This window comes from Lissotriton vulgaris, chromosome 7, assembly GCF_964263255.1.
Source record: "Lissotriton vulgaris chromosome 7, aLisVul1.2, whole genome shotgun sequence".
In the NCBI taxonomy this organism is placed as follows: Eukaryota; Metazoa; Chordata; class Amphibia; order Caudata; family Salamandridae; genus Lissotriton; species Lissotriton vulgaris.
The window spans coordinates 601,906,916-601,933,560 of NC_141695.1; the positions used below are offsets into that span (position 1 = coordinate 601,906,916).

A 26,645-nucleotide genomic window follows, 5' to 3' on the forward strand; every position below is an offset into this window, starting at 1 on the left:
CTTATCTGGACTTTGGAATATCTGGAAAATTCTGATGTCGTTAAGTAAGAAGCAATTTTCTTCTTAGCAGTCCTCAAAATGGACTCAGACAGCCCAAAGGAGTTTCAACATACCCCAAAAATGGTGCCACGGACCCAACACCCATTTCCGTTTCTGCTTAGGAGTAGAGACTAAAGATACCAACACCATACATGGTGCCGGAGCTGAAACCGTCTTCTTGATCAGCTCTTCTAAAGAAGGCTTAGAAGCAGAGTCAGACTGCTTTGCACTGATGCTTGCTGGTGCTGAAAGTTACTAATTCAATCAAAGTGGGTCCCAAAGGGCCACAAGAGGAACAGTTGGTTATATATGGTTAACAGCTTTTTGAACTCCTCCAACTTTTGAAACCCCCAGAATGTGATAATATCCCCTGTTTTTGTGGTGTTTTTATTTAAGTACCCTACTTTCACACATTGATGGGAGATGTTTTTGGGTCCGCTCCTATCACTGAGCTGTATGCTTATTTGAGCTCTTCACGTGTTGTAGTGCAAATGATGGTGTCAAGCATTATAGAGATAAAGCCAGCATAAGATGTGACAATGCAGAACAAAAATGTAATTAATTGTGAAAATTCCTCTAATAAATGTTGCTTATCTATGTTAAATGTTGTAGGAACGCTGGCGAGTGAATGCAGAACAGTCCAAGGTAGAGTCACTGCAGCGCTCACTGGAGGAGCAAAGGAGAGTCATGACCCAGCAGTTGAGCATGGAGCGGGAGGAGTTGGAAAGGGCAAAGGTAAGGAGGTTACTGTGCTACTTGAGCTTCGGTGAATAGAATGGAGTGGACCGCTCTATAGGAAAACCAGGACATTTCTGAAATGCGGGTTTGTTGAAAATGCAAGTAGAGATGGAGAAGAGTAAATTAAGACAGGTGAGTTTGACTGCCACAGGCTTGAAAAGCTCATCCCTGGACTATCCAGAAACTCTCTTCCTGATTTGCAGGACTTCTTTCATGGCCATGAAAGGCTATCAAAGCACCTTTCTTCCTTAATTTTTTCTGCATTCAGTTTTCATGTTTTTATCTTTTGTCTTTCGTCCTTTTCTCTTTACCTTATCATGTGGTCTTTCCCTCCATACTCTCTCTTTACCTCCAGCTTTACTTGCTGCCTCCTACTGTGCTCGTTTTTTTTTCCTTCCCAATTTTTTCTCCTTCTCCTGTACTCTCAGCTTATTTTCAGAACATCTTCTTCTAGCACATGCCTATTTTAACGTAAGATCTGGCGCTGCCAAATTAGTGTCAGTTTGCAAAATAAAGAAACCCAGATGGGGAGGGAGAAGTTTCTGCTTCTTAGTGTGTAAACTCTGGAATACCATGCCCTTAGCCCTGAAATCTCAATCTAACAAATCATCTTTTAGAAAATTGCTTAAAAACTTGGCTTTTTTCTATTAATATCCAGTAGACAGTTGCCTATCCATCATGGAAAGCTAGCTGTAAGACACCTCTGCATTCGCACACTTTTAAAGCATTTTTTTCTTACTCTCTCTTCTTTCTTGCCTTTTTTTCTGCATCCTTCTTTGCCTTTTTCTCTCCGTGTTCCTTTTCCTTTCCTCCCCTCTCCCAATTTACTTTCATCCCCCTTATTCCGTAGTCACCATCCTTTCTCCTGCTTCTAAGGTCTTATATATTTTCCTTCTCTCTCTTAATCCATACCCAGTCTCTTGTATTCTCTTCTCCTGGTTTCTCGTGTTTTCTTTTCTTCTTTCACTTCATTGCTGTTACTTTGGCTTTTCCTTGCTTTCAGTCTTTTCTTCCCTGGTATACCCACTCCATCGTTGGTCTCTATTTCCCTCCATATCTGGAATCTTACTCTCTCTTTATTAACATCTTTGGTTTCTCCCTAACTAGCTCTTTATCCCTGACCTTTCAGAGCGCCCTGCTGGATGAGCAGCAGTCGGTCATGCACAGATGTGCCGAGGAACGCCGAAAGTTGGCTGCTGAGTGGTCTGATTTCCACACCCAGCAGAAACTCATACAAGAGCGTGCAGAGCGGGATGTCAGTCGTGTTCTGCAGATCGACTCACAGCGGGAAGGTGCCATCATGAGCTTCGCCAAGGTAAACAAGGACAATGTGCTGCATGCATATAAGTAGTGTGGCCGAGAACATGGAGGTTCCTCCGAATGTCAGACTCAGAAAAGTCTTGGAGAAGTTAGAAGTCCATGCCATGCCATTTTTTTGCTCTTGTGCTTCTCAGGGCACAGGGACTAAGTAAGCAATTGTTTCATTCTAATAAAGTACCTCAGAAACAGAAAGAGGAGAGCGTATCTCCAGAATTTGGATCTCTTATAGATTCACATGTATGAAATATTCCCCATTGTTGGGCTAGTAATCCTAGGTAGTCAATGTATCGGGGATCGTGTGCATGGGCATCAACTCCATTGTAAGATTGTTTTCTTTCCGCCATCGGGTGCGGACGTCTGTTGCTGCGCTCTGTTCTAAAACCGTTCTTCGGGTATCCCTTGGTGCGCAATCTACCCTACCCTTGACGGTATTGTTATCGTACATGTTTCCCTCTCTCTTGTATCCATTCGTTCGGAAAATCTCTCTTCTTCGGTCGAGTACATAGTGGGCGGCTTTCGGACCTAGCCGCGTTGATCCACCTCTCTGCCGATGGAATGGACTTATGTCCTTTGTGTCGCTTGAAGTACCCTCGCACCGATCTACACCAGGTCTGCAACATGAGCTTATCACCGGAGCACAAGGAAGAAGACACTGAGGCCTGTCACTCGTTCAGATCGAAAAAGACTCTTCGAGATCGTCGGGCACGAGCGAGTAATGGAGCGCCAAAGCACTCAACAGGCTCCGGAGCTCTTCAGGGAAGAGTCTGAACAAGAAGTGGCTGCTGCAGAAGAAGAGGAGGCCTTCTCGGTCGAACAATCCTATTCTGACCTCGAGATTGAGTTGGAATCCGAAGACATTCCAGCGGGACAGGGTGTCGTGAGTACCAACACTCTGTACCTCATGAGCTATCTTTCACCAAACATAAGGCTTTGGCACCACCTCTGCCTTCGGGCCTTGGCTGGCACTGAGACAACGTTTTTGATGCCCAGCCATCGGGCCTGGCACCAAAACAAGTACTCAAGCCTTCCAGGTCAGGATCGAGTCGAGACAGATTGTCTTCGAACCCAAAACATTGCGCTCCAAAAGACAAATCTGGTTCGGAGCCGAAATCCTCAGTCTCAAATCAAAAGTCCCCTTCAGAGCTGATCCCTTCTGCTTCTAAATAAAAAGCCGCTTCAGAGCCAAAACCTTCCGCTTCCAAGGACAAGGTCGGTTCAGCACTGAAACTTTCAGCGCCAAAATTGAAAGAAGATACTTGGAACCAATCTTAGACATTATGGAAGACAGATTGGATCCACAGCAAAAAACTATTTATATTAATCCAGACACTGGACACATATTAGCCAAAACTCCTTCCAAAAGGAAAGTCAGCTTAGAGGACACCGGATACAGGATCCCCCTCAAGAAAAAGAAGGACATTGCTACAAGTCCTATCCATCTTACTTCGCCTTTCCCTCGACCACCACCACCATCTTCACATTTACCAATACTGCCAGGCTCAGATCCATTACACATAACACCACAGGGATCTCCTCACATACAGCCTGATTTATGAGATGGGGATGATGATAATAATGACAGTGCTCCTTTGTCTACAGATCCATGGAATGATTACAATGTTGATCCACCCTTGGATAATGATCCAGACCTATACCCTACAAAACCTTCACCTCCAGATGATAACATATCCTATCTGGAGCTAATTTCCAGGGCAGCAGCATATCATGCGGTTACACTGCATAAAGATGCCTTAGATGACGATTTTTTATTTGAGACACTAGAGTCTTCACACACAGTTAGTCAAAGTCTCCCTATGTTAAAAAGCATGATGAGACATGCAGATGACATCTTTAAAGATCGGGTTTGTGCACGAATCTGAACACCCAGGGTTGATCAAAAATATAAACCATCACCCTCTGATACAGTGTTATTAAAGAACAGCTCATCCTTGATTCCCGAAGAGTTTCCAACGCTTATAAAAGAGCGAACTCACAGACATCTGCTGATGCTCCTCCTCCAGATAAAGAATCTAAGCTTATTGACGCATCTGGTAAAAGGTTAGCTGCTCCAGATGCTAATCACTGGTGCATTGCCAACACACAGTGCCTCTTGGCCAGATATCACAAGGCCCACTGGGATGAGATGGAAGATGCACTTCTGTACCCCCCCAGAAGAACACAAGAAAAAGGCACAAGTGCTAGTTCAAGAAGGAAAGCTCACCTGTAATTGTTCAATTAGATATGCTCTTGATGCTGTTGACACTGCAGCAAGTATTTACAACAAGGGGTGGTGAGGGACAGAGTCTCTGAATTAAACAGAATACTCTCACCCAGTCAAGAGATCAGGGCTAGATCCAACACCGTTTTTTAGCTCACTGCACCATCCCAGTTTCAGAACCTGGCTGTATGCAAATTAGTCTGTTCCTGTCCCAGTGCATGATGGGAACAGGGCAAACCAAACTACAAAAGCCAATTCTTACACTGGGAAGGAAACAAGCTACCGGGGACCGGTTTCTGGCATTTCAGCCTCTTCGGCCCGGCTTGCTTGAATCCTGATGGTGCAATGAGCAAGGGACTCACATCTGAGCATACCCTTCCACGCTTAGGGTGGACAAAAATATTTACAACAAGGGGTGGTGAGGGACAGAGTCTCTGAATTAAACAGAATACTCTCACCCAGTCAAGAGATCAGGGCTAGATCCAACACCGTTTTTTAGCTCACTGCACCATCCCAGTTTCAGAACCTGGCTGTATGCAAATTAGTCTGTTCCTGTCCCAGTGCATGATGGGAACAGGGCAAACCAAACTACAAAAGCCAATTCTTACACTGGGAAGGAAACAAGCTACCGGGGACCGGTTTCTGGCATTTCAGCCTCTTCGGCCCGGCTTGCTTGAATCCTGATGGTGCAATGAGCAAGGGTATACTCAGACATGAGTCCCTTTCTCACTGCTCCATCAGGATTCAAGCAAGCCGGGCCGAAGAAGGCTGAAATGCCAGAAACCGGTCCCCGGTAGCTTGTCTCCTTTCTGGTGAAGAATTGGCTTGGTAGTTTAGTCTGCCCTGTTCCCATGATGCACTGGGCCAGGGACAGACTGATTTGCATATAGCCAGGTTCTGAGCCGGGATGGGGCAGTGAGATAAATAACGGTGATGGATCAAGCCCTGATCTTTGGACTGGGTAAGAGTGGTCTGTTTAACTCAGACACTCTGTTCATCACCACCCCCTTTTCTAAATCGTTTTTGGCCACTATAGGTGTGGCAGGGTATACTCAGACATGAGTCCCTTTCTCACTGCTCCATCAGGATTCAAGCAAGCCGGGCCGAAGAAGGCTGAAATGCCAGAAACCGGTCCCCGGTAGCTTGTCTCCTTTCTGGTGAAGAATTGGCTTGGTAGTTTAGTCTGCCCTGTTCCCATGATGCACTGGGCCAGGGACAGACTGATTTGCATATAGCCAGGTTCTGAGCCGGGATGGGGCAGTGAGATAAATAACGGTGATGGATCAAGCCCTGATCTTTGGACTGGGTAAGAGTGGTCTGTTTAACTCAGACACTCTGTTCATCACCACCCCCTTTTCTAAATCGTTTTTGGCCACTATAGGTGTGGCAGGGTATACTCAGACATGAGTCCCTTTCTCACTGCTCCATCAGGATTCAAGCAAGCCGGGCCGAAGAAGGCTGAAATGCCAGAAACCGGTCCCCGGTAGCTTGTCTCCTTTCTGGTGAAGAATTGGCTTGGTAGTTTAGTCTGCCCTGTTCCCATGATGCACTGGGCCAGGGACAGACTGATTTGCATATAGCCAGGTTCTGAGCCGGGATGGGGCAGTGAGATAAATAACGGTGATGGATCAAGCCCTGATCTTTGGACTGGGTAAGAGTGGTCTGTTTAACTCAGACACTCTGTTCATCACCACCCCCTTTTCTAAATCGTTTTTGGCCACTATAGGTGTGGCAGGGTATACTCAGACATGAGTCCCTTTCTCACTGCTCCATCAGGATTCAAGCAAGCCGGGCCGAAGAAGGCTGAAATGCCAGAAACCGGTCCCCGGTAGCTTGTCTCCTTTCTGGTGAAGAATTGGCTTGGTAGTTTAGTCTGCCCTGTTCCCATGATGCACTGGGCCAGGGACAGACTGATTTGCATATAGCCAGGTTCTGAGCCGGGATGGGGCAGTGAGATAAATAACGGTGATGGATCAAGCCCTGATCTTTGGACTGGGTAAGAGTGGTCTGTTTAACTCAGACACTCTGTTCATCACCACCCCCTTTTCTAAATCGACACTGCAGCAAGAGCAGTTAATACCAGCATTCTCTTACGTAGGCATGCTTGGCTTAGAATTTCCTGTTTTAAACCAGAAGTCCAACAGCCTATCTTAAACATTCCCTTTGACAATCAACATCTTTTCGGACCTCTGGTTGATGAGGCTCTAGAAAAGATGAAAAAAGACATGTGGCCAAATCCATGGGAGCGCTTTAGAGTCCTTCAAGCAGAGGCTCCTTTTGTCGCTCATTCTATAGAGCAGAGTCTAAAAGTACATCCTCAGACCCTAACATTTCCTCTTACAAATCCAACACGCAACCCTCTCCCCGTAGAGGCTTCTTTAGAGGGAGGGTACAGAGGAAACCATTTTAAAGTTAGACGTCTTGACACTTCATCTGACCTTGGCATGTTGTCTCCTCCTCCCGTGGCTTCAGAGGAGGGAGCGTCATACGCAGTGGTGTTGCGTAGGGCAGCCGAGGCTCTTAACCTCGAGCTTCCTACGGTGGCGGTCAGGACTAACCTCCCGATAGAGGTGCTTCAACCGGCGGCAAGCTCTTCAGAGCCCCTGCTGCCGTTTAATGAGGCCCTCATCAACATCCTTTTGGGCAAGTGGTCCAGTCCCAACACGGGGGCGGACGAGGACAGGATGATTGCCCGACGCCACCGCCCGGCTTCGGGTGACCCCACTTTCCTCTCCCAACACCCCAACCCAGAGAGCTTGGTAGTCCAAGCCTCAACTTCTAAAAGTACTTTCCCTACCGCTCCACCGGAAAAGAAATCCAATAAGCTGGCAAGAAAAAGTTCTCTTCCGTCAGCTTATGACTGCGGTCCGTAAACACTGCATGTCTCGTGGGCTGTTATTCCCACTCGATGTGGGACACGGTGGCACATTTGCTGCTCAGTGTCAGGAGGAGGCCTGGGCAGTGCTCTCCCAGGCTGTTGCCGCCGGGAGGGATACAGCTAAGTTTACGATACATTGTGTACTGGACACGGCCGACTCTCTGGGCAGAACTATTTCCACGCCGGTAGCACTTCGTCGCTACCCCTGGATGAGGTCCACTGGCTTTTCATGGGATGTCCAGAACACCTTGATGGACATGCCCTTTGATGGCCGTCGCCTATTTGGTGACAAATCAGACAACGCTTTAGAGCGTTTCAAGGACTCACGGGCTACGGCCAAGTCCTTGGGCCTCTCACCCTCCCTGAGAAGTCTGCTTTTTGCCCCTTTTTGGCTAAGGAAGGGGTGTTCCACTACATCCCGCCCAGAGCCTTATGCCTCAGCAAGTTACCAAACCTTTGTGCGGGCGGGGACGTGGGAACAACCGTTGTGGTTCCGGGGGCCAGCAGGCAGGCCAGTCAACCAAGCCCCCCCCCCTCCCCTCTGCAGCAAACTCCAAACCCTCCTAGTCCGAACTTTCAGGCCATCAAACGCCAGTGCGCGGCAGGATCCGCCATCACCTCCCCCACTGGCGGACCATCACGTCGGACAGGTGGGTTTTGCTAATGTTCCAAAGGGGCTACTCCCTCCCCTTTCGAGACTACCCCTCCAGCCATGCAACTGAGATACCACAGCATGTCGGAGGATCATCTGGCCCTTCTCCAGCAGGAAGTTACAGCTCTTTTGGCCAAGGGAGCCATCAAGCGTGTTCCTTTCCCAGAAGTAGGTTGTGGTTGTTACTCCCACTACCTTTTGGTTCCCAGGAAGGACAAGGGCATGCGTCCTATCTTGGACCTAAGGAATGTCAATCACTTCCTAAGGAAGGAGAAGTTCAAGATGTTGACGCTTGCTCAGGTCTTGTCTGCCCTTGACCGGGAAGACTGGATGGTAGCGTTGGACTTGCAGGACGCTTATTTTCTCATCCCCGTCCTGCCCGCCCACCGGCGTTACCTGTGGTTCACGGTAGGCCACAAGCATTTTCAATTTACCTTTATCCCCTTTGGCCTTACCAGCGCTCCTGGGTGTTCACGAAAGTTATGGCAGTGGTTGCAGCTCTTCTGCGCAGATCATGGGTTTTAGTCTTCCCCTATCTCAACGACTGGCTGTTGAAGGCGGGCTCTCCCTCGGCAGTTGTCACCCACCTCTAGACTACGGCCGACCTCCTGCATTCGCTGGGGTTCTCCATCAATGTGCTAGATTCACACCTGATTCCCTTTCAGAAGCTCCTCTTCATCGGAGCTGTTCTGGACACGACAAAGTTTCGGGTCTATCCTCCCGGACAGCTATTCCGGGATATTCAGGCTATGATTCTGATCTTTCAGCCTCTATCTCAGGTTTCGGTCAGAATGACTGAGGCTGCTGAGCCTCATGGCCTCCTGCATCCTGCTGGTTGATCATGCTAGGTGGCATATGTGGGCTCTGCACTGGGACCTGAAGTTCCAGTGGGCGCAGCATCAGGGGAATCTGTCTGATTGCGTCCAGATCTCGGAGGGCATTGCATGACAACTGCAGTGGTGGCTCCCTCTCCCTTCCCCAACCAGACCACACTGTGGTAACATACGCATCCCTCCTGGGATGGGGTGGCCACATGGGAGAGGCAGAGATCAGAGGCCTCTGGCGGAGTCCGGGCTTCACATCAACCTTCTGGAGCTCCGGGCGATTCGTCTTGCACTGAAAGCATTCCTTCCCTCTTCGCAGGGAAGAGTAGTGCAGGTGGTTCTGTAACAGGGCGGGGTGGGGTCGTGGACCCTATGGCAAGAAGCCCTTCACGTCTGGACATTGCAGGACCATAAGGGCATATCCCCGGTGGTTCAACACCTGACAGGTTCTCCGAACGCCAGGGGGACAAACTTTTCCGCAGATGCATGATGGATCACGAATGGCGTCTTCACTCTGAGGTGGTGCAAGGTCTCTTTCAACAGTGGGAGAGCCTTGGTTAGATTTTTTCGCCACCAAAGGGAACGCGCAATGTCAGCGATTCTGCGCGTTGGAATTTCCAAGACGGCACTCGCTAGGCGATGCTTATTGTCACGAATGGACTTGCAGTCTGTTGTACGCCTTTCCACCTATACCACTTCTGCAGGGAGTGCTGAAGAAAATCAGGGGCGACCGGGCCCAAGTCATTCTTGTGGATCCGGATTGGGAACGAAGAGTCTGGTATCCCGAGCTGCTCAACCTGGCCATCGATTCTCCGATCAGACTGCCTCTTCGGGAGGATCTTCTGTCGCAGCAGCAGGGGACGGTCCTCCACCCAAACCTGTCCAGTCTCCACCTCCTTGCGTGGAGATTGAGCAACGGCAGTTGAGGTCTTTCGACCTGCCTCCCAAAGTCTGTGACGTAATCTTGGCAGCCAGACGTCCCTCCACTAAGGCAGTATACGCCTGCAGGTGGAATAAGTTTGTGGCATGGTGCACAGCAAAGGCTATGGATCCCCTTTCTGAAGTTCTCTTCTTCCTTCTTTCTTTAGGCCAGCAGAGCTCTGCTCTGGGCACTATTAAGGGCTATCGTTCAGCCATCTCTGCTTTCCTTCAGCTGCCGGATCAGCCTATTCTTTTCAAGTCCACTGTAGTTAACCGTTTCTTGATAGGCTTAATGCATCTCTTTCCTCCAGTCCCTTTCGTTACGCCTCAGTGGGACTTGAATCTTGTTCTTACCTATTTAATGTGTGCCCCCTTTGAGGCGCTACATAATTGTCCTTTAAGACTCTTGACCCTTAAGACTGCTCTCCTGGTAGCCATCACTTCTGCTAGAAGGGTGAGTGAGCTCCAGCCCCTTTCTTCTAAACCTCCTTTTCTGTCAGTCCATCCGGACAAGGTGGTTCTCAGGACCCGTCCATCCTTTCTTCCTAATGTGGTCACTGCCTTTCACCTCGGGCAGACCATTACTTTGACCACTTTCTTTCCACCTCCGCATTCTTTGAAAGAGGAAGAGAGGCTCCACCGTCTGGACCCAAAACGTGTGCACTCTTTCTATCTTGATCGCACCAAACGATTCCGGGTGGATGATCAACTCTTTGTTGGCTATGTGGGCGCCAAGAAAGGTTGGGCCATACACAAACGCACAATTTCTCGATGGGTCGTTTTGTGTATTAAGGCATGCTATTCTCTGGCTAAAAAGGAGCTTCCAGTCGGGGTACGCACCCATTCCACCAGGGCAACAGCAGCCACTACTTTGGGGAGGGGAGTTTCTCTGCATGACATCTGTCAGGCAGCCACGTGGCATTGTTGCACACATTTACGAAACACTACTGCCTGGACAGCCAAGTCCAGAGGGACGGCTTCTTTGGCCGGACTGTTCTCCCGGACTTTCTGGTGTGGTCTTGGTTCGCAGACCCACCGCTGGGGTTGGTATTGCTGGTGTATCTATTCTAAGGTAAGGAATCTATAACTAACATGTTTCTTTCAGATGAACAAGTTTCTTACCTTCGGTAATGATATATCTGTAAGAAAAATTGGTTAGTTATAGATTCCTTACCGCCCCAACCATCCTCCCCATTCTGCGAAGTGATTTCTAGGGTTAACGACATCCTTTCAGGGCCCTTGTTTTGTGCATCAGTGGTCAGTTTCTTGCATCGCTCTGCGTTTCTGGCGAAAGAAAGTCGCGTACAGAACTGACGACAGCGCGCAAGGGCGGCATCTAAGTAGCTGCCGCAACGTCATGCCAGCGACCACGACGACGGACGCGGAGCCGACCGATGCTACCTTCAGACACGCAGAGGTACTGTCGACGAAAAAAAATTGTAGGTCCAGTCTGACGCCTGGGGGTAATTCTAAGGTAAGGAATCTATAAATAACTAATGTTTCTTACAGATATAGCGTTACCAAAGGTAAGTAACTTGTTCAACAGGTATGCTACTCGTTGATAAAGTTCTGATTTAATTGCTCAAAAAAGCAGTCTCAAGACCAGTTATTATGTGATACCCATAGGTTGGGATTAAAAGCTGGCACTATGTTTAAAGGTGGATGAAAACTCAGAAAGAATTAAATCTGCTTTTCTGATTTGCAGATAAACCGATTTTAATTTTGCATATCTACAAAAGTCTTCTCTGCTGCTAGCTAAGATAAAAGAGCGGATTACGTGCTTAACTTGACAGAACCTCCTGTGTTCAAGCTGCTTGTACTATCCCTAGACCATAAAACTGTCAAAAAAGTGCAGCCTTCCCCAGCTATTCTAATTATTTACTGCAGGCCATCTGCATGCGTTTAAAAAAGGGGGTGGTTCTTGTTGTTTGAAGGGCAGCCAGTCATATTGACTGAAACTGCAGGTTGGTTGAGCAGTTTAGATTTGCTCTCTTAAAACCAATCAGAACTGTCCAAATGTAGACCATTCAAAATAGGTGTAGCAGGTCACACCTTCAAGGTGTGGGTTATATCACTTGGGATGGATGAGACAGGTCACCTGGAATATTTCAGCTGTCTGCAGCTGCTGCAGGACTCTTTGCTGTCTGCCAGAAAATATTTCCACGCAATAATGAGCTTCACCAATATGTAGGCAGAATGAGAATCTATCTACCTTTGCTAAGAGTAACATAGTCATCATTAAGGTTACTTTAGCAGATTATAACACTAATGTTTTTCTTTTCTGTCTAGGAGCAAGCTCAGCTGAAGATTCAGGCCAGTGAACTACGTATCAGGGAGGAGCAGTTGTCTGCAGCAAAGGAGGCTCTGGAGGAGGAGCGCCAGGAGCTAAAACTGGAGAAGGAGCGGGTGAATGCAATGGCACAGCGCATCAGACAAAGGGCTGAGGAGATCGAGAGCATGAGTAAGGTGAGCTGTTTCACTTATTCTTCAGGAGTAGAGCATGAGCAAGATGAGGAGCTCCTCTCCCTCTCACCACTGGGCTATTTTCTTTAGCACATGATGAGCAGCCATTCTCATGCTAGAGCCTGGATACCGTCTTTTTTGGATCTATTCTATTTTATTAATGATGTTGAATACACATAAACCTGCTTACATCCTCTAGCCACCAGGGCCATATCCAAATAAAAATGTAACTTAAATCTTCAACTTTATAACCTAGTCCCTCTCCCTCTTAAATCTCCCTGAAAGGTGCCCTGCATATTAAAATACACCATAAATATATTATTTATGTACAGTCAAATACCTATTTATTCTACCACATTGTAGGTCCATAATTGCATTTGCCCACTATTTGTTCCTTCCCTACATAGTTCTTCATTTATTAAAGCACCAGAACCATCACATCAACGTTCTAAAACTCTTGGCAAACCGTCAAGCTCGTCAATGGGAAAGCATAAAGACCAACAACATGACCACCATGTACTACATTCAGAAAGAAAGTGGACTCACTTCCCACAGCTGTCCTCACTGGATAAGTAGATTTAGCCTTGCACAATCCTCAGAAAGAGCCACCAGTTGGCTGATCATTTGGTGGGGGTAAACAGCAACTTTGCGATCTGCTTAGCCAGATGCATCAACAAGTCCACAATTGGGAACGCCACCTACAAGTCCTACAAAGGTTCTTTCATCAGTGGGGCACCCCAACCATCAATCTCTTTGCCCCCCTTCAAATGTAAATGTTAAAACATCAGCTCAAGGTATCCACACCGATTGTGCATGGACAATGCACTATGGATAAGTTGGTGAGGGATATTTGCCTACGCTTTTCCTTCTCCCACTCTCATTCCATGAACGTGATGCAGGTGTCCATAACACTGAGGCGACCCTAGTTCTTCATGCTTCTGGAGATGTTCATCAGCCCTCCTGAGAAGCTGCCCCTGATGCCTGACCTTCTCATTTAACAACCGTGTCAAATCAAACACCCAGACCCCAAACAGCAAAACCTAGGAATTTTGCACCTGAGGTCCTAGAACTGCGTTATCTCAGCCTCACAGAGGAGTTATGCCTATACTGTGTGAAGTGTGTAAACCCACCACATGTGCATGCTATGTGCCCACATGGAAAAGATTTGTCTACTTGTGCATCTCAAAATAAACGGACCATTTAAGGTCTCTGTACAAGATTTTAATTGCTACTTTCTACACGTACAAAAGGCAGGCCAAACCTACACCTCCATACTCTTACACTTAGCCACAGCTGTAGCCTGTATACAAAATGAGGAACATTCATCCCTCTTCAAAATCCCAGGGTGAAGGCCTTCATCGGGGACCTTTAGTGAGTGATTCCTCCTACAACGCCTAGGCCAACTCCACCCCTCTGCACCTCGGGTGGAATCCCAGCATAGCCCTCATACGGTTCGTGTATTCACCCTTTAAACATCTCCACTTCTGTAACTTGCAGCTTCTGTCATTAAAGGTAGTTTTTCTTATAGAATAACCTCACTCAGGCATATTAACGAGATTAAAACCCTAGCAATCCAGGAACCTTTCTTCCAGGTCCACAAGGACTATGGGATCCTTAGGACCAACCTCCAATTTTTTTTACAGAGTCTGGTTATGGAACGAACAGAGATCAGTGGTCTGACTGATGTGGAAAGGTGAGAAATTTGCACTGTGTGAAAACTTTCAAATCAAGTCCAGAAGAATGACAGAGGCACAGTTCAAATGTACAAATCTCTTCGGGGCATTTTGCCGTCGGGTATTCCACGGATTCCCTTTTGCTGTCTACACATGTGTCCCCTTCAAGAGGCATTGGGTGCACAACAAGTCACGCCAGTAAAGATGAATGTGTTAATATGGTGGTTTTCAGAATCCAACCTAACAGTAGGTCTTTCTTTCCATCAAGAGGCTAGACAGTTTGTTATGGTCACATACACTTTCTCAAAGAGCTGGGGTGCCCATCCTGAAGAACTAGTCCTGAGAATAGAAATTGCTGCATATGTATGTGTTGGAACTCAAAATGATCAGAAAGAGTTCTTAATCCTTCTGTCCTCCCAAAAAGAGCAACTGCACCAGTGTTGGTAAGAACAGACAGCACAACCATAATGTTTGACATAAACAAGGTGGTACAAGATTCAAAGGCTTAGTGGAAGAAGCTTAAGGCTTGTGGAACTGTTCATTTGCTCATGATTTGCAGACCAATTAAGGACTCAGCTGGACTCATAGTCTAACTAATAGGGGCGGGTAAGTTATTATAGTGAGTCAGCATCTCCTATGATGTCCAGCTGTACAACAAGTGAAGATTCAGTTTCTCTGTGATGATGTAGACTCGCAGCCTAAGTGTAGGAAAACATCTCTGCAGCCCCACTCCCCAGGTGGTGTTTAGTCTCATCAACAAGCCAGATGGGCTGAAAGTCACACATTAGCCTTGAGAACCCTGCAGTTCTCAAGGCTAATGTGTGACTTGGAAACTTCCAAGCAGATCATCAGTCAGATGCGCTTTATGTAGAATTTCTTGTAGTTGGGGATAGCTCCTGTCCTTGCAGGGAGTCAATCTTCTTGTCAACCACACGTCCGAGCAACAAGAAGTTCCAGAAATCTAGGCTTGACCCCAGCCTGAGATAGAACTGCTTTCAGCAAAGGTTTGTGCACTGGCATTGGTTCTACTCAGCGGTGATGTGTAGGTTCTTATGACTATCCAGACGATATCTAGATAACTAGCTTATGAGTATTTATCCTTCCTGGATGGTGCAGGAGGGAAAATCCCCCTTTAAATTTTGCCCCAAAAAGTAATAAACAAATAGGCACTACAGTCTGTATAAGAATATTAACACTCTCCCTTTTAGGAATATAGAAGCTCTGTGGCATTGTCAGATTGATCATTCTTCCCCTGAGAACTGGAGGACAATACCAATGTCACTCTGTCTGACCCTACCAGCACCGTGGTGAGAGGGAACTTATAGCCCATTTTCCAATATGGCTAAGCATAACAAAAGACAAATTGGTGTTAGACTTTGTAAAGAATAAAGACAAGCTCCAAATTCAGAGTTTCTTGTCCAACATTCCACTCAGGGTATCGAAGCCTTTTCTTCTGCGTCACTATCATAGGTGACACATTTTGGTCAAGAAAAAAAAACACCAAAGTAACAAAGGAATGTGTCTCCACTAGATAGTGGTGAAAAAAAGAAAGGTCCGAAGGAGGATCCCATTTTTATTGGATCCTTATTCTTATGTCAAAATAGCAAAGACACGGCTTAAAAAATAGAAAATTAACATGTTTACACTTTACCAAATCCTGGTCCATTACATCATTAGTATTTAAATTGGCAGTGCTTAACTTGTTAAAAAATGAGTGCCGTGTTGCTCAGAAGCCGGCGGCCTGTACTATTAAATGTCTGTGTGCCTAATACCAAGGCCTGTAGTCTCTAATCTGTTACCAAACATTGCCTGCTTCTTTTTTTCTTCCTCTTGCAGGCTCTTGCTTTCTCCCTTTTGAGAACATGTTATTGTCTCTTTCTTCCTTCGTCTTTCTAATCTGTGTGTTTTCCCTCTCTTCCACTCAGTAAATACTTAATGCTAAAATATAAGTGCTGGTTCCCATAAAATAAATGCCAGTGGCCACCTCCAGCAACCACCAGTTTAAATTAAGCACTTGTTGTGGGCATACACTTTTCATACACACATTTCATGTGAAAATGATAAAAAACAAGAGAATATATTTTCTTAAAAATGTACAGCACATGCACATTTAACAAGTACATGTCAATTTTGGCAGCCTTTAATAAGCAATCACACACGGTGAGATAGAGGATGAAAACCACCAAAGTAGCTGAATCCCTGCAATGGTCCAGAAATAAAGAATATGTGAGAACTCCCACATTTGGTTGGGTCCACTAGAATGGTATTATCTTACTCTGGTGTGGGGGGTTTCCAAGGATGAAGCATGCCACGATAAGTTGTGGATAAGGACACCTCTCAAATATCTTTTTGGATCCAAGTAAACAAGGTTAGGACCTTGTTTACTTGGTGAATTACCTTGTCACCATAGTCCATTTAGCACTCAAGCATTTTTGTGAGTTTTCACAGCCTTTCATAGGCACCAGAAAATCTTTCTCTGTCCATAATTAGACAATTGGCTAATCAAGGCACATATTTCTTAGAATCTTAGAAGGTAATGCATGGTTGACTGAAGGCATTCAAAATTAACAATGTTCAATTTTGCCTGGTGAATGGTACCCACTCTAGTTCTAGTCTGAGTGATCCAACAGTTAATGGCTATTCATGTCACCCAGGCTGCATAGGTGTATTTTACTGGTGACAGTGAGTTATTACTTGCCACTTATATTTGATGTTAACCACAGGGTAAAACTTTGAATTCCAACACGACCAATGCAATCATCCATTCTTCGAAGATCAGTGAATTGCCAGTAGATTGGTTACTCGTATCCGCTGTTATTTCCAGTTATTTTAACTCAATTACCTTAAGGTTCAGAGAATGGCTGTACTGAAACGCAGGCAGATTTCCTGTTTTTAGGCTCCGTGGCATTCTGTGTTCTGTGTTATGAATGCCAGACTCCATATTAAACCTCTGAAGAATGTCTGGAACAATGATGTTAGAGGATAAAGGCTCTGAAGACAAGTTGAATATATTTCCGGCAGCCCGACTAACATTCCGTTGCCGGTGCCAGTGATGAAGAGTGTCTGGTTTCTAAAATTCCTTCCGCCACACTGAGTTCTGACTAGTCGCCTCAATGCAAGGCTGAGATGCACTTATACACCAATTAACTGTGCAAGTGCAATGGTAAACTAGGGAGCAGCGTAACAAACTAGCTTACTAGAGGTGAGGTCTTAGTATTCTATTTTATAATTTGCAAATAATAAATAGGAACCCATGACAGCGAATTAAAAATGCCTTGATTGAAATCGTAGTTCAGTCATGTAAATCAACTTTGAATTCAAATACCGCCTACAGTCCACCCGGGACAGGAAGAGGAATAAGAGGAATAGGAGTATAGAAACCATGCCCCAAAACAATCAACTGCCTAATACTGCTGCGCATTCCATATAAGCAGTGTAAACATTCCTGCATGGAAAGAGTGGTGCCTATATCCCATGACTTGCTGTTTTCTTTTCTGGGATAAATAGCTTACCAGCCTGACAAGTTTTAAATTGAAATTAACTTTAATTGACTCAATCGAAAAAGTTAATTTTATTTGTGGGATCATTTTCTAATAAAGCCTTCATATACTAGCAGACTTACTTATTGTAATGTTTATGAATGCAAAACAATCAACCCTGATGGTGAAATATGATTCAAACTAAGTAACCTATCTTTTCTTAATGCATCTAAAGGCTTCAACCATGCTGCATTTATTTTTGTTCATGCTGCAGTCGTGGTATTAGAACTGACCCCCCTTTACTGATGCTCATTCTGCACTATGCTATTCTTTTGCACTAACATCACCATTCAGTTGATATACCAGGTATAGACCAGATGGACATACTGGTTGATGTAGGCGCTGCCTTTGTTATTCTGTGTCCGACCCCATTGGTTAATGTTTAGTGGTACTCTCCTCACTGGCTTTACTTTTGCCCTAACTTTATTAGTGGATAGCAGTTTATTTCAATCCATAGGAAAGCAGTGCAGCACTAAAAGCTACAAGTTAGACCTTTAGAAGTATTGTTGAGGGTTTGTATTTCTTCCTGGAATCATGGTTCCATTAACTGATTCTATTCTCCTGCTCACAGTTGGCCTCGCAGAAGTATGAGGAGGGTGAGAAGGCACTGCTGGATGCTCAGCGGGTGGAGTCGGATCACCAAGGTCGTCTACGGACCGTTCACCAGCAGATGGAGCGACTGAGGGTTCAGGAGCAGCACTTACACGAGGTGTGCACTTAGAGCAGCCATGGATCTGATCAGCAATCCTGAGTGTGAGGTTTGTTTCTGAGTTGTGATCCCTTATTTCTCATGGTACAGGAAAGGATGAACATGGCTCAGCAGAGACGGCAATTGGAACAGCTTCGACGAGGGTTTCCAGTTGACCCAGCTCCAGTGCTCTTGATGGGAACCAAGGAGACCAACCTCCCCAAAGCACATAGTATGTTTAGTTTTGTTCATTTTATGTATTTATTTATAAACTATGCGCAAATCTAAACTGATTGTCTCAACATTCCAAAGGATATCAGAGTGTGAGCAGGGGGAGATGGGAGCAGCCGAACTTTTTTGTGGTCGTCTGAATTGACTCAAGATGACAAAATGTCTTTATGCCCTCCGGAAGAACATTTAGGAACTACTAGGCTCATACTGGAAATCTCGAATATCCCTCACCTCTGAATTTCTATTTTGCCACTACACTTGGCAGTGACCAGTGCGAGACATATGGGAGGAGTTAGGAACGGACTCAAATAGACACTATGTACTTGATTTATTTGTGGGCAACGGCCCCCCGTCCTGCCATGGGGACGGAGCAACTAACTCCGTCCACATAGTGAAGAGGCCGCCCGTCCTATTTATAAATGACCACCAAGCAAACGCTTATTTCTAAAAACAACTGCGGTTCCTGGCAATACATTTTACTCTGTGCTATGGGTCTGCATCAACAGAACGCAGCCCTGTAGCACACAGTAAATGTTTTTTCTTTACAAAAAGAAAATCCCGAAACAGACTTTTTTTTGTCTTTTAAAAAAAATTTAATGCTTACCTCGCCATGGGAGTCTTCTCTCATGGCAGAGGAAATAGTAAAAAAAATTTACTGTTCCTTATCTGGTGGTAAGAAACAGTAAAAAATGACTACATGTCTGCCCATCTAAATTTGGCGGGCTGACATATAGCTGTTTCTGCACCTACCCTTACTCCACGGGGCCGTCCGAGAGGTATGGCCACGGCGGGGACAGAGTAGCATTAAGTTTGGCTGTCAGACCACTCCAATGCCGTGGCGAATTTCCCTCCCCGCCAATATATAAATTGAAACATTTTCACAGGCCATTCCATGAAGAGGCATCTCACGTATATAGTCAACTTTTGGCCTGAGCTCCCCACCTGTCTAGCATTACTATATTCAGAAATGGCAGGAGGATCCAGGGCACAGATTAACCGAAGAGGTCCAGCCATATTGGGCAGATCTAATGGCTATCATGAAGGCTGTGACAGCGCTGACGCTACCATTAAACATCACAGGTATTCTCCTGGGTCATGCTGGGGAGGATAGATTATATTCAATGCATACCTAGTGGGCAAATGAATGTCAAAGTTTCTTCAGACAGAGTGGGTAACACATGCTCAATTTACCCCTAGCGACCGGCCCCCATTCCCCTTGGGGCTGTGGTGGACAAAAATATGGATGTGTCTGCCATCATAGCAGTTAAGACGTATCTGATAGAGACTACTAGCTGCAGATTCTTTATCGTAGAATTATCCCCAGGCGTGAGACTTGATCCGGAAAACTTTTTGCCACAGCATCCCTGCACACCGGGCGGACGGCATCACGCCCATGCGTCGTTCCCTTATGTGACATCAGCGAGGTCACATAAGTCCCAGCCCGGCGAGCCTATGTCAGTTTTTTCCTTTTCTGCATGCAGCACGGATCCGGACTCTGCTCGGGCCTGTTTGGGCCCCTTTTTTCTTCCTCATTGTGCTATTATTTTGGTGGAACAGTGTGCGAATGCCTTAGGGCTTCAAGACTTGCACGTCGTGTGGGCGTCTTATGTCGGCGACGGATCCTCACCTCATTTGTATGTGGTGTTTAGGGGAAGATCACAGCACCACTGATTGTGAGGCGTGCCAACAGTTGAAGCCGAAGTCGCGGCAGGAGCGCCGGATGAAACTACTCTCGGCGCCTCTCTCCAGGTTGGCTTCATCCCCTCAATCAGCCTCGGCAGACCGTTTCAGAAACAGCCGGTGTCGTCGTCCTTGCCCCTCTCCGATGTCGCGAGAGCGTTGCTCTCCGGTGGGTAAGTGTCGCAGTTTGTCCCCGGGGGCTGGTGTTTGGCCTGCCGGGGGCGTGGGCTCTCCGGGGGTGATGTGGCCCTGCGTGTCGTCCTCCTACTGTTTCCCAGTGAAGGGGCGTCAAGAGTCCAGATGGAGACATATGCGGCGGCTTTGCAGGCCTCGCTGGCTTCCTTCTCCTTCCCTTCCTGGGGCGCGGAACCCTTGCCTTGAGCGGGGCCCGGCGCGGTGCTGCCGGATGCACCGGCGCTGACTGGTTCGGCTCCAGGCTTGGAGGATGTGGTGCTGTTGGGGTGCGGCCCCTCGGGGGTCCCTACTTCGGACCACGGTGCCTCTGCCTCGCTGCAAACTCCCGCGGGAGTCCATGTGGTGTCGCGGGAGGTCGCCGGGGCTCGGGTCGCATCCCGAGCCCCACTCTGCCCTCTGGATAGGCGGAGGCCTTGTCAACTCCTGAGCTGACGCTGCCACGGCGCTGGCACCTGCTGGACTGGGCGAAGCCACATGGGTGGGTGGACCCTCCTCGTCCCACTCTGGGTCGAGGCTGGGGGGACACCTCGTCCCCCTCCGGGCCCCTCTCGCCCCTCCAAGCAGGCGGAGGGCAAGCCGGAGGTTAAATCGGCCCTGGCGGCACCGCATGGGTCGCAGGGCCACCTCCGTCACATCCTGGGCCGAGGCTGGCGGAGGGCTTCCTATCACTCCCCCGGTCCCTCTCATTCCTCCATGCAGGTGGCTGCCTGGGCGGAGGTCGAGTCGGCGTCGTTCCAGCGCCGCCCCTTGGCCACTTTGGCTCCAGCTCCACTTCGGTCCCCGGCGTGGTGTGGCTTGGAGGAGTCCTATCCCGCGTCTCCCTTGGCGGCAGATGCTGATGTCGTCCTGCCTCAAGCGATGGACTCTACGGCGCCGGACAGGCGTCGGGCTACGGACTCGTCTTCGGATGCTCCCTCTTCTCCGGAGGTTGGGTGCCTTCTGGTGTCATCCTCCCCGGAGACAGTCCGCCGCGTGGTGGCTTTTTCGACGGCGCCATCGAAGGGAGGCTGCCCACCATTCCCGAGGCCGGGGCATTCGCCGAAGGAGCGACAGGTCCCACACTCTTCCGTTCCTTCTGACTTCCAGGTCTGGCCCTTGCCTGCTCTGCTTGGCTTAGAGGACGGCCGCCTCAGTTTACAGCCGTCGCCCACGGAGGAGCTGCTTTCTCCGCCACGGGGCCCTACAGCAGCGGGTGCGGCCTTCGCCCTCGCGGTGTCCACGGCTGTAGGTATTCTTCGCATGGATGACCCAGTTGTTTATTTTCCGGCGGACCATCTCTTGGAGGTTCTCCACCAGGGCTCTGGTGGGAGGGAACTTTTGCTTCCCTTTGAGGGTTTGCTCCTTTCTTCCCTGATGGGAGCTTGGAGGCGCCCCGCCTCGGGGGATCCGGTGCCTCAACACCTTCTGCACTGGCACCTTCCGGCGCCACGTTACCCGGCGTGTCTTTCCCTCCACCACTCTGCCTCCAGTCCACTTTTGCGGACTGCTTTTCCCTCCCTGCCGCCTCTGTTGACTTCACCGTCCCGGGAGGCCCGCTGGCTGGACTCTTGGGGGCGTAATATGTTTGCCTCGACCAGCGCTACCCTGCGGGCCCTTAACACCTTGTGTGTGTTGGCTAGGGCCACCTCTTGTTTGTGGGACTCGGCTGAGTCTTTGGGATCCGCCTCTTCAAAGGAGACTGTTCAGGTGGACTTGCGGCATCATGCGCTGGATGGCCGGGAGCTGGCAGCGTTTATTCTCTGCTCTGAACATATCGGAGGTGCTGGGCTGCGCCATGGCTTGCTCAGTAGCCCTCCGTCGCTTGGCTTCGGGGCGGTGTGTTCCCTGAAAATGTTCGGGAGCGGCTGATTGATCTTCCATTTGATGGCACCCTGTTATTTCATGCCCCAGTTGACTCTGCCATCCAAAGGTTCTTGGCAGGGCTCCATCCTCATCCTCCTCCTCCTCCTCCTCCTCATCCTCCTCCTCATCCTCATCCTCATCCTCATCCTCATCCTCATCCTCATCCTCATCCTCATCCTCCTCCTCCTCCTCCTCCTCCTCCTCCTCCTCATCCTCCTCCTACTCATCCTCCTCCTCATCCCCCTCCTTAGTGACAGCGGAGTTGACCTTGTTCAGGACCCTTTTTTGAGCCGGTTGCCCTTGCTGTGAGGTGTATTTGTTAGCCACTTGAGTCCTCCTTGCTGGGACTGTGGCTTTGTTGGCTGCTGGACGGCCCTTTTGTTGACTGTGTGTTGCTTGAGTTATCTGCACAGACTTGGCCCTGAAATTAGGCTTTCAGTTTTCTCTTGGGCTGCTTGACAAGCCTTCTGCTGGTTTTTTTTTTCCGTGGCTCTTTCGTTCTTTCCTCTGCTACGGAAGTTCCTTCCAAAGAGGGTTCCCATGTCTTGGGACTTAACTTACCCTATGTGGGGTAGTGGTAGCTGTCCTATAGCTTGCGCTCTGCTGTGGGGTTCTGGTCGCCTTTGGGCCTCTGCTCTCCATGGCGTTTATGTATGTTGCTGATGCTTCTTGGGTCGTGTGCGCGGTCCCCTGGTGGAGGGTGCCCAGACATTTCCTCGCCTTCATGCTCCTATCATGGGGGCTGGGGTGGTTCTGTATTTCTCCTTTTGTCAGGCGTAACCTACCCGGTTTTCCTGGGGACCCGGGCGGCCCTTCCTGGTTACGGCGGCTTATTACTGCTGGTGCCGCTCTGTCTGGTCTGTTGCCTTCCGGTTATGGTGGGTTTGCCTTCTTTTCCCTGGTTTCCTTGGGCCCTTTAGGCTTTTCTTCTTCCTCTTCCTTGTCCTGGCATTGGATGGAAGCTCTGTTGCCTTGTAGGGGCGTGGGTTGCTTTGGCCTCCCCGGCCTTGCCCCAGGTTCCTCTGTTTAGGGTGCACGGGCTTCTTCTAAATTCTTTCTTTTTCCCACATCCCTCTTGGGGTCGGTGGTGTTCTACTTGTGGGGGTTCCCCCCTTGCCTGGGAGGACGGAGCTCTTCGCCCTGTTCATTGGACTAGTCCCCTGTAGGACCCTCTGTTATGTCCAGGCTGGTGGGGTCCTTTCGCAGACCCTCCTTCCCCGTGGGTATGGCTAGGGTATGTATTCTACGTTAAGGAATCTACGGCTAGTAGTCTCTATCAGATGTACGAGTTACTTACCTTCGGTAACGATGTATCTGGTAGAGAATATTCTAGCAGTAGATTCCTTCACGGGCCGCCCTTCTTCCACGTTCTGCAAGGACCCTTTGGCTTGCCCTTCTGCACTCGCCTCCCGGTGGATGGCTATGATGAGTGTGTGCATTCTTTCGCTCTTGTAACAAGATGTTGTCTTGCTTTTTGTTCCTTTGTAGTGGTTGGATCTATAGGTACTCCTGTGCTCCTCTGCTCTGGTTGCTCCAGGATTGAGGCTGGCCTTACTTCGTCCCTCCCTTTCCTCCCGCATGTTCTGAAGGTCCTGGCCCCTCTGCTACCCTCTGTGTTTGGTTCATTTGGCTGTGCCCTGCCTCCCTTCAGGGGTTGTCTCACTCTGTGCTGGGGTTGCCTTGGAGGTCTGTCGTTCCCTGCTTGTCTTGGAACTGGGTCCTCTTCATGGGTCTTGGTCGGGGTTGCAGTCCTGCTACATGTTGTCATGTCATTTTGCATATGTTCCTTGTCTTAAAGGGGGTACTGTTTTCATAACTGGCAGGGTGGCTGCTCAGGGCTGTGCTCTATTCTTTCTTCTTTCCCTGCTTTTGGGTTCTGCAGTGTTGGCACTGCTCCTTATGGTGTTCTTCGTCACCATTCCTTTTTCTCTTCCATTTTTTCTGCTGTTTCGCACACTGTTCCCATGCGTTCCGCGTTGTGGCGCTGAAAAGTTCTCCGAAGAAAACGGACGTAGGCGCGCCGGGGTGGGACTTTTGTGACCTCGCTGACGTCACGTACGCGGACGACGCGTGATGCCTTCCCCCGCGCGTAGGGGTGCTGTGGCAAAAAGTTTTCCAGATCTAGTCGCACGCCTGGGGATAATTCTACATTAAGGAATCTGCGGCTAGAATTGTCTCTACCAGATACATCGTTACCGAAGGCAAGTAACTTGTACATTAATTTGAGAAGCTATGGAATCCCTTTAAAAACCTATTTTAGAATCCAGCTGGTGGGTGGTGGGAGCATGGGGGTTGGTGGATGGCCCAGCACATGCCTTACCTGGCTAGGTGAGGTGGGTTAGGTAGGGTATCCTGCTCGTCCTGTGTAACTGATTCGGAGGATGAGGCCCCTTTGCAGCTTTTTCCTGGGCGCAAATATGGGTGATCAACATGAAGCTGGGGGAGTGGTGCTGTGGGTGGGCACTTGGTGACTAAGTAGCCATATTGGGGTCTGATCTGAAAGTGTAGACGAGCCAAAAATATTCTTTGAGTGTTTCCCAATGTGCTTGGAGTAGTGTCTGACCTGACCTCTAAATGTTTATCCACCTTTTCAGTTCAGTTGGGATCCCTTTAGCTGAAGTTCAGTATTACTCCCCCCAGATTATTGGGGAGGATTGTGGGCAGCCCCATGCCCTCCCCCACAGGGTTTAGTTTGTTTGTTTTCGTTTTATTTTTCCTTTTTTGTGTTTTTTTGTTTTCGGTTGTGGTTAACACCATGTCTGTACTCATCGCTAAGGAATTGCTTCGTACTGTTTTCTGGCAAATCTTATATATATATGGTTTAGAAGGATTTTCATTTGGAACACAGTTAGAACAGATTCCCTGGTTGAACCATGCACTTCAGGACACTGGGCAGTCAAACAAATATGCCAGGTCACCAAGAATTTAAGTCTGGCACAAATAATTGTAATTGCTGTATTAACAAACTAGGGGGCATTGAAATCTTTCTATTAAAGAGGCTGAAAGAGACTATTAGTTATAGATTCCTTACCTTGGAATTAACCCAAGGCAGCGCCTGTTGGCGCTGCAACGAACTCGATCTTCGCGGCGGCGGGAATTTCCTCGCACTGTCGGGGATGCGCTCCGCAAGCGAGCGATGCGTGAAAATTGCAGATTGTCTTCTTTTCTCCTTGTCCAGCTTCCCAAACAGCAGGCACAACTTCCAGGGGCCCCACTATTGGATCAAGCACTCTAGGAAGGGCAGAACTCATACAGCAGAGTTTAGGGGGAAGCTGCTGGTGAAGTCCTTTTGTTCCTGGGACTTCTTAACAGGAGGCCGGCTCTCCTCAGACCCTTAGAGAGCTCTGCAAGCAAGGGGACACAGCACACAGCAAAGTCCTTCCCCTCTCCTTGGCAGCAAAGCAACTGCAGGTCAGTCCACAAGCACACAGCAGGACAGTCCTTCCTCTTCAGTTTTCCAGCTTTCTCCTTGGCAGAGGTTCCTTCTTAATTCCAGGGTGATTTAATTTCTTGGGTTCAGGGTCCCAATATTTATACCCCAAAATCCTTTGTCCTCTGAGGGCAAAGGGGCCTTTGCCCAGTCCAAACCAGTTCTGTAGCACTCTGTTGACATGACTCCTTCTTTCCTTTCACAGTGCAGGGCAGAAACATCAGCCGCCCCACAGGAGGTGGAGCCAGCATTGTGGAGGGAAAGCACAGCCCTGGAGCACGTTGTTGACATGATTTCTTCTCTCCTTTCACAGTGCAGGGCAGAGATGTAAGACGCACCACAGTGGGTGGAGCCAGTACTATTGGGGCAGGCACAGTCCTATTTAGGTCCTAGGTGCAACTCCTCCCTCCCATCTAGATGCAGATCTCTCTATTCACCACTGGGCGGACTCATTCTGTCTCCTAGACTCCCCCAGCCCTGTCACTCAAACTCCAGCCAAGGAATACACAACCTAGCAGAGGCAGGCTTGGCTAGTTAGGCAAGAAAATAACTACTTTCTAAAAGTGGTATTTTCAAACACAGAATGTTAAAACCAACTTCACTAAAAGATATATTTTATCATTCTGAGTTCAGGCATACTAAACTCAAATTTCTACCATGTTCCCTGCGTCAGTTAGGATTATAAAATGTAATAATCTAACTGCCCATTCTGGCCTATGGAGAACAGGTAGCCTTGCAATAGTGAAAAACGCAAATGGCTGTAATTCACTATTAGGACATGCCACACACACCAGGGCATGTCTTACCTTATACTTACAATGCACCCTGCCCTTCTGCCTACCATAGGGTTGTCTGTTATGAAGGAAATGGAAGGTTTAGGGACTGGCAAGTGGGTGCACTTACCAAGTGAACATGGCAGTACCAGACTGCACACAGGCTCTACAATGGCAGTCCTTAGACATGTTTTACAAGGCTGCTTCTGTGGGTGGGACAACCGGTGTTGCAAGCCCACCAGCAGCATTTAGATTTACAAGACCTGGACACACTCAGTGCACTGTACTAGGGTCTGACAAGTAAACCAAACACGCTAATCATGGAATCACTAATCCATACATCAATTTACGATAGGGAGAGCCTATGCACTTTAGCACTGATCAGCAGTGGTAAAGTGCCCAGTGTCCTATTGCCAACAACCACAGGTCAGGAAAAACAAGGGAGGAAGAAGCAAAATGTTTGGGAATAACCCTGCAAAAAGGGCCATTTCCAACAGCGGTAACTTGAGCCACTTTTTTTACTACCTTTTTGTGACTTTTG

The 26,645-nt window shown here is 48.2% G+C and overlaps 1 protein-coding gene across 1 annotated transcript in view; it reads left to right on the forward strand.

Annotated features, from left to right (window-relative positions):
* FBF1 (Fas binding factor 1) overlaps positions 1–26,645 on the forward strand; it is a 615,519-nt gene that overhangs the window by 484,993 nt on the left and 103,881 nt on the right. The window contains exons 25-29 of the mRNA XM_086930722.1: positions 652–774; positions 1,907–2,092; positions 11,880–12,056; positions 17,837–17,974; positions 18,065–18,185. Of these exons, the coding sequence (XP_086786848.1) occupies positions 652–774; positions 1,907–2,092; positions 11,880–12,056; positions 17,837–17,974; positions 18,065–18,185 (745 nt within the window). The remainder of the gene's footprint in view (positions 1–651; positions 775–1,906; positions 2,093–11,879; positions 12,057–17,836; positions 17,975–18,064; positions 18,186–26,645) is intronic.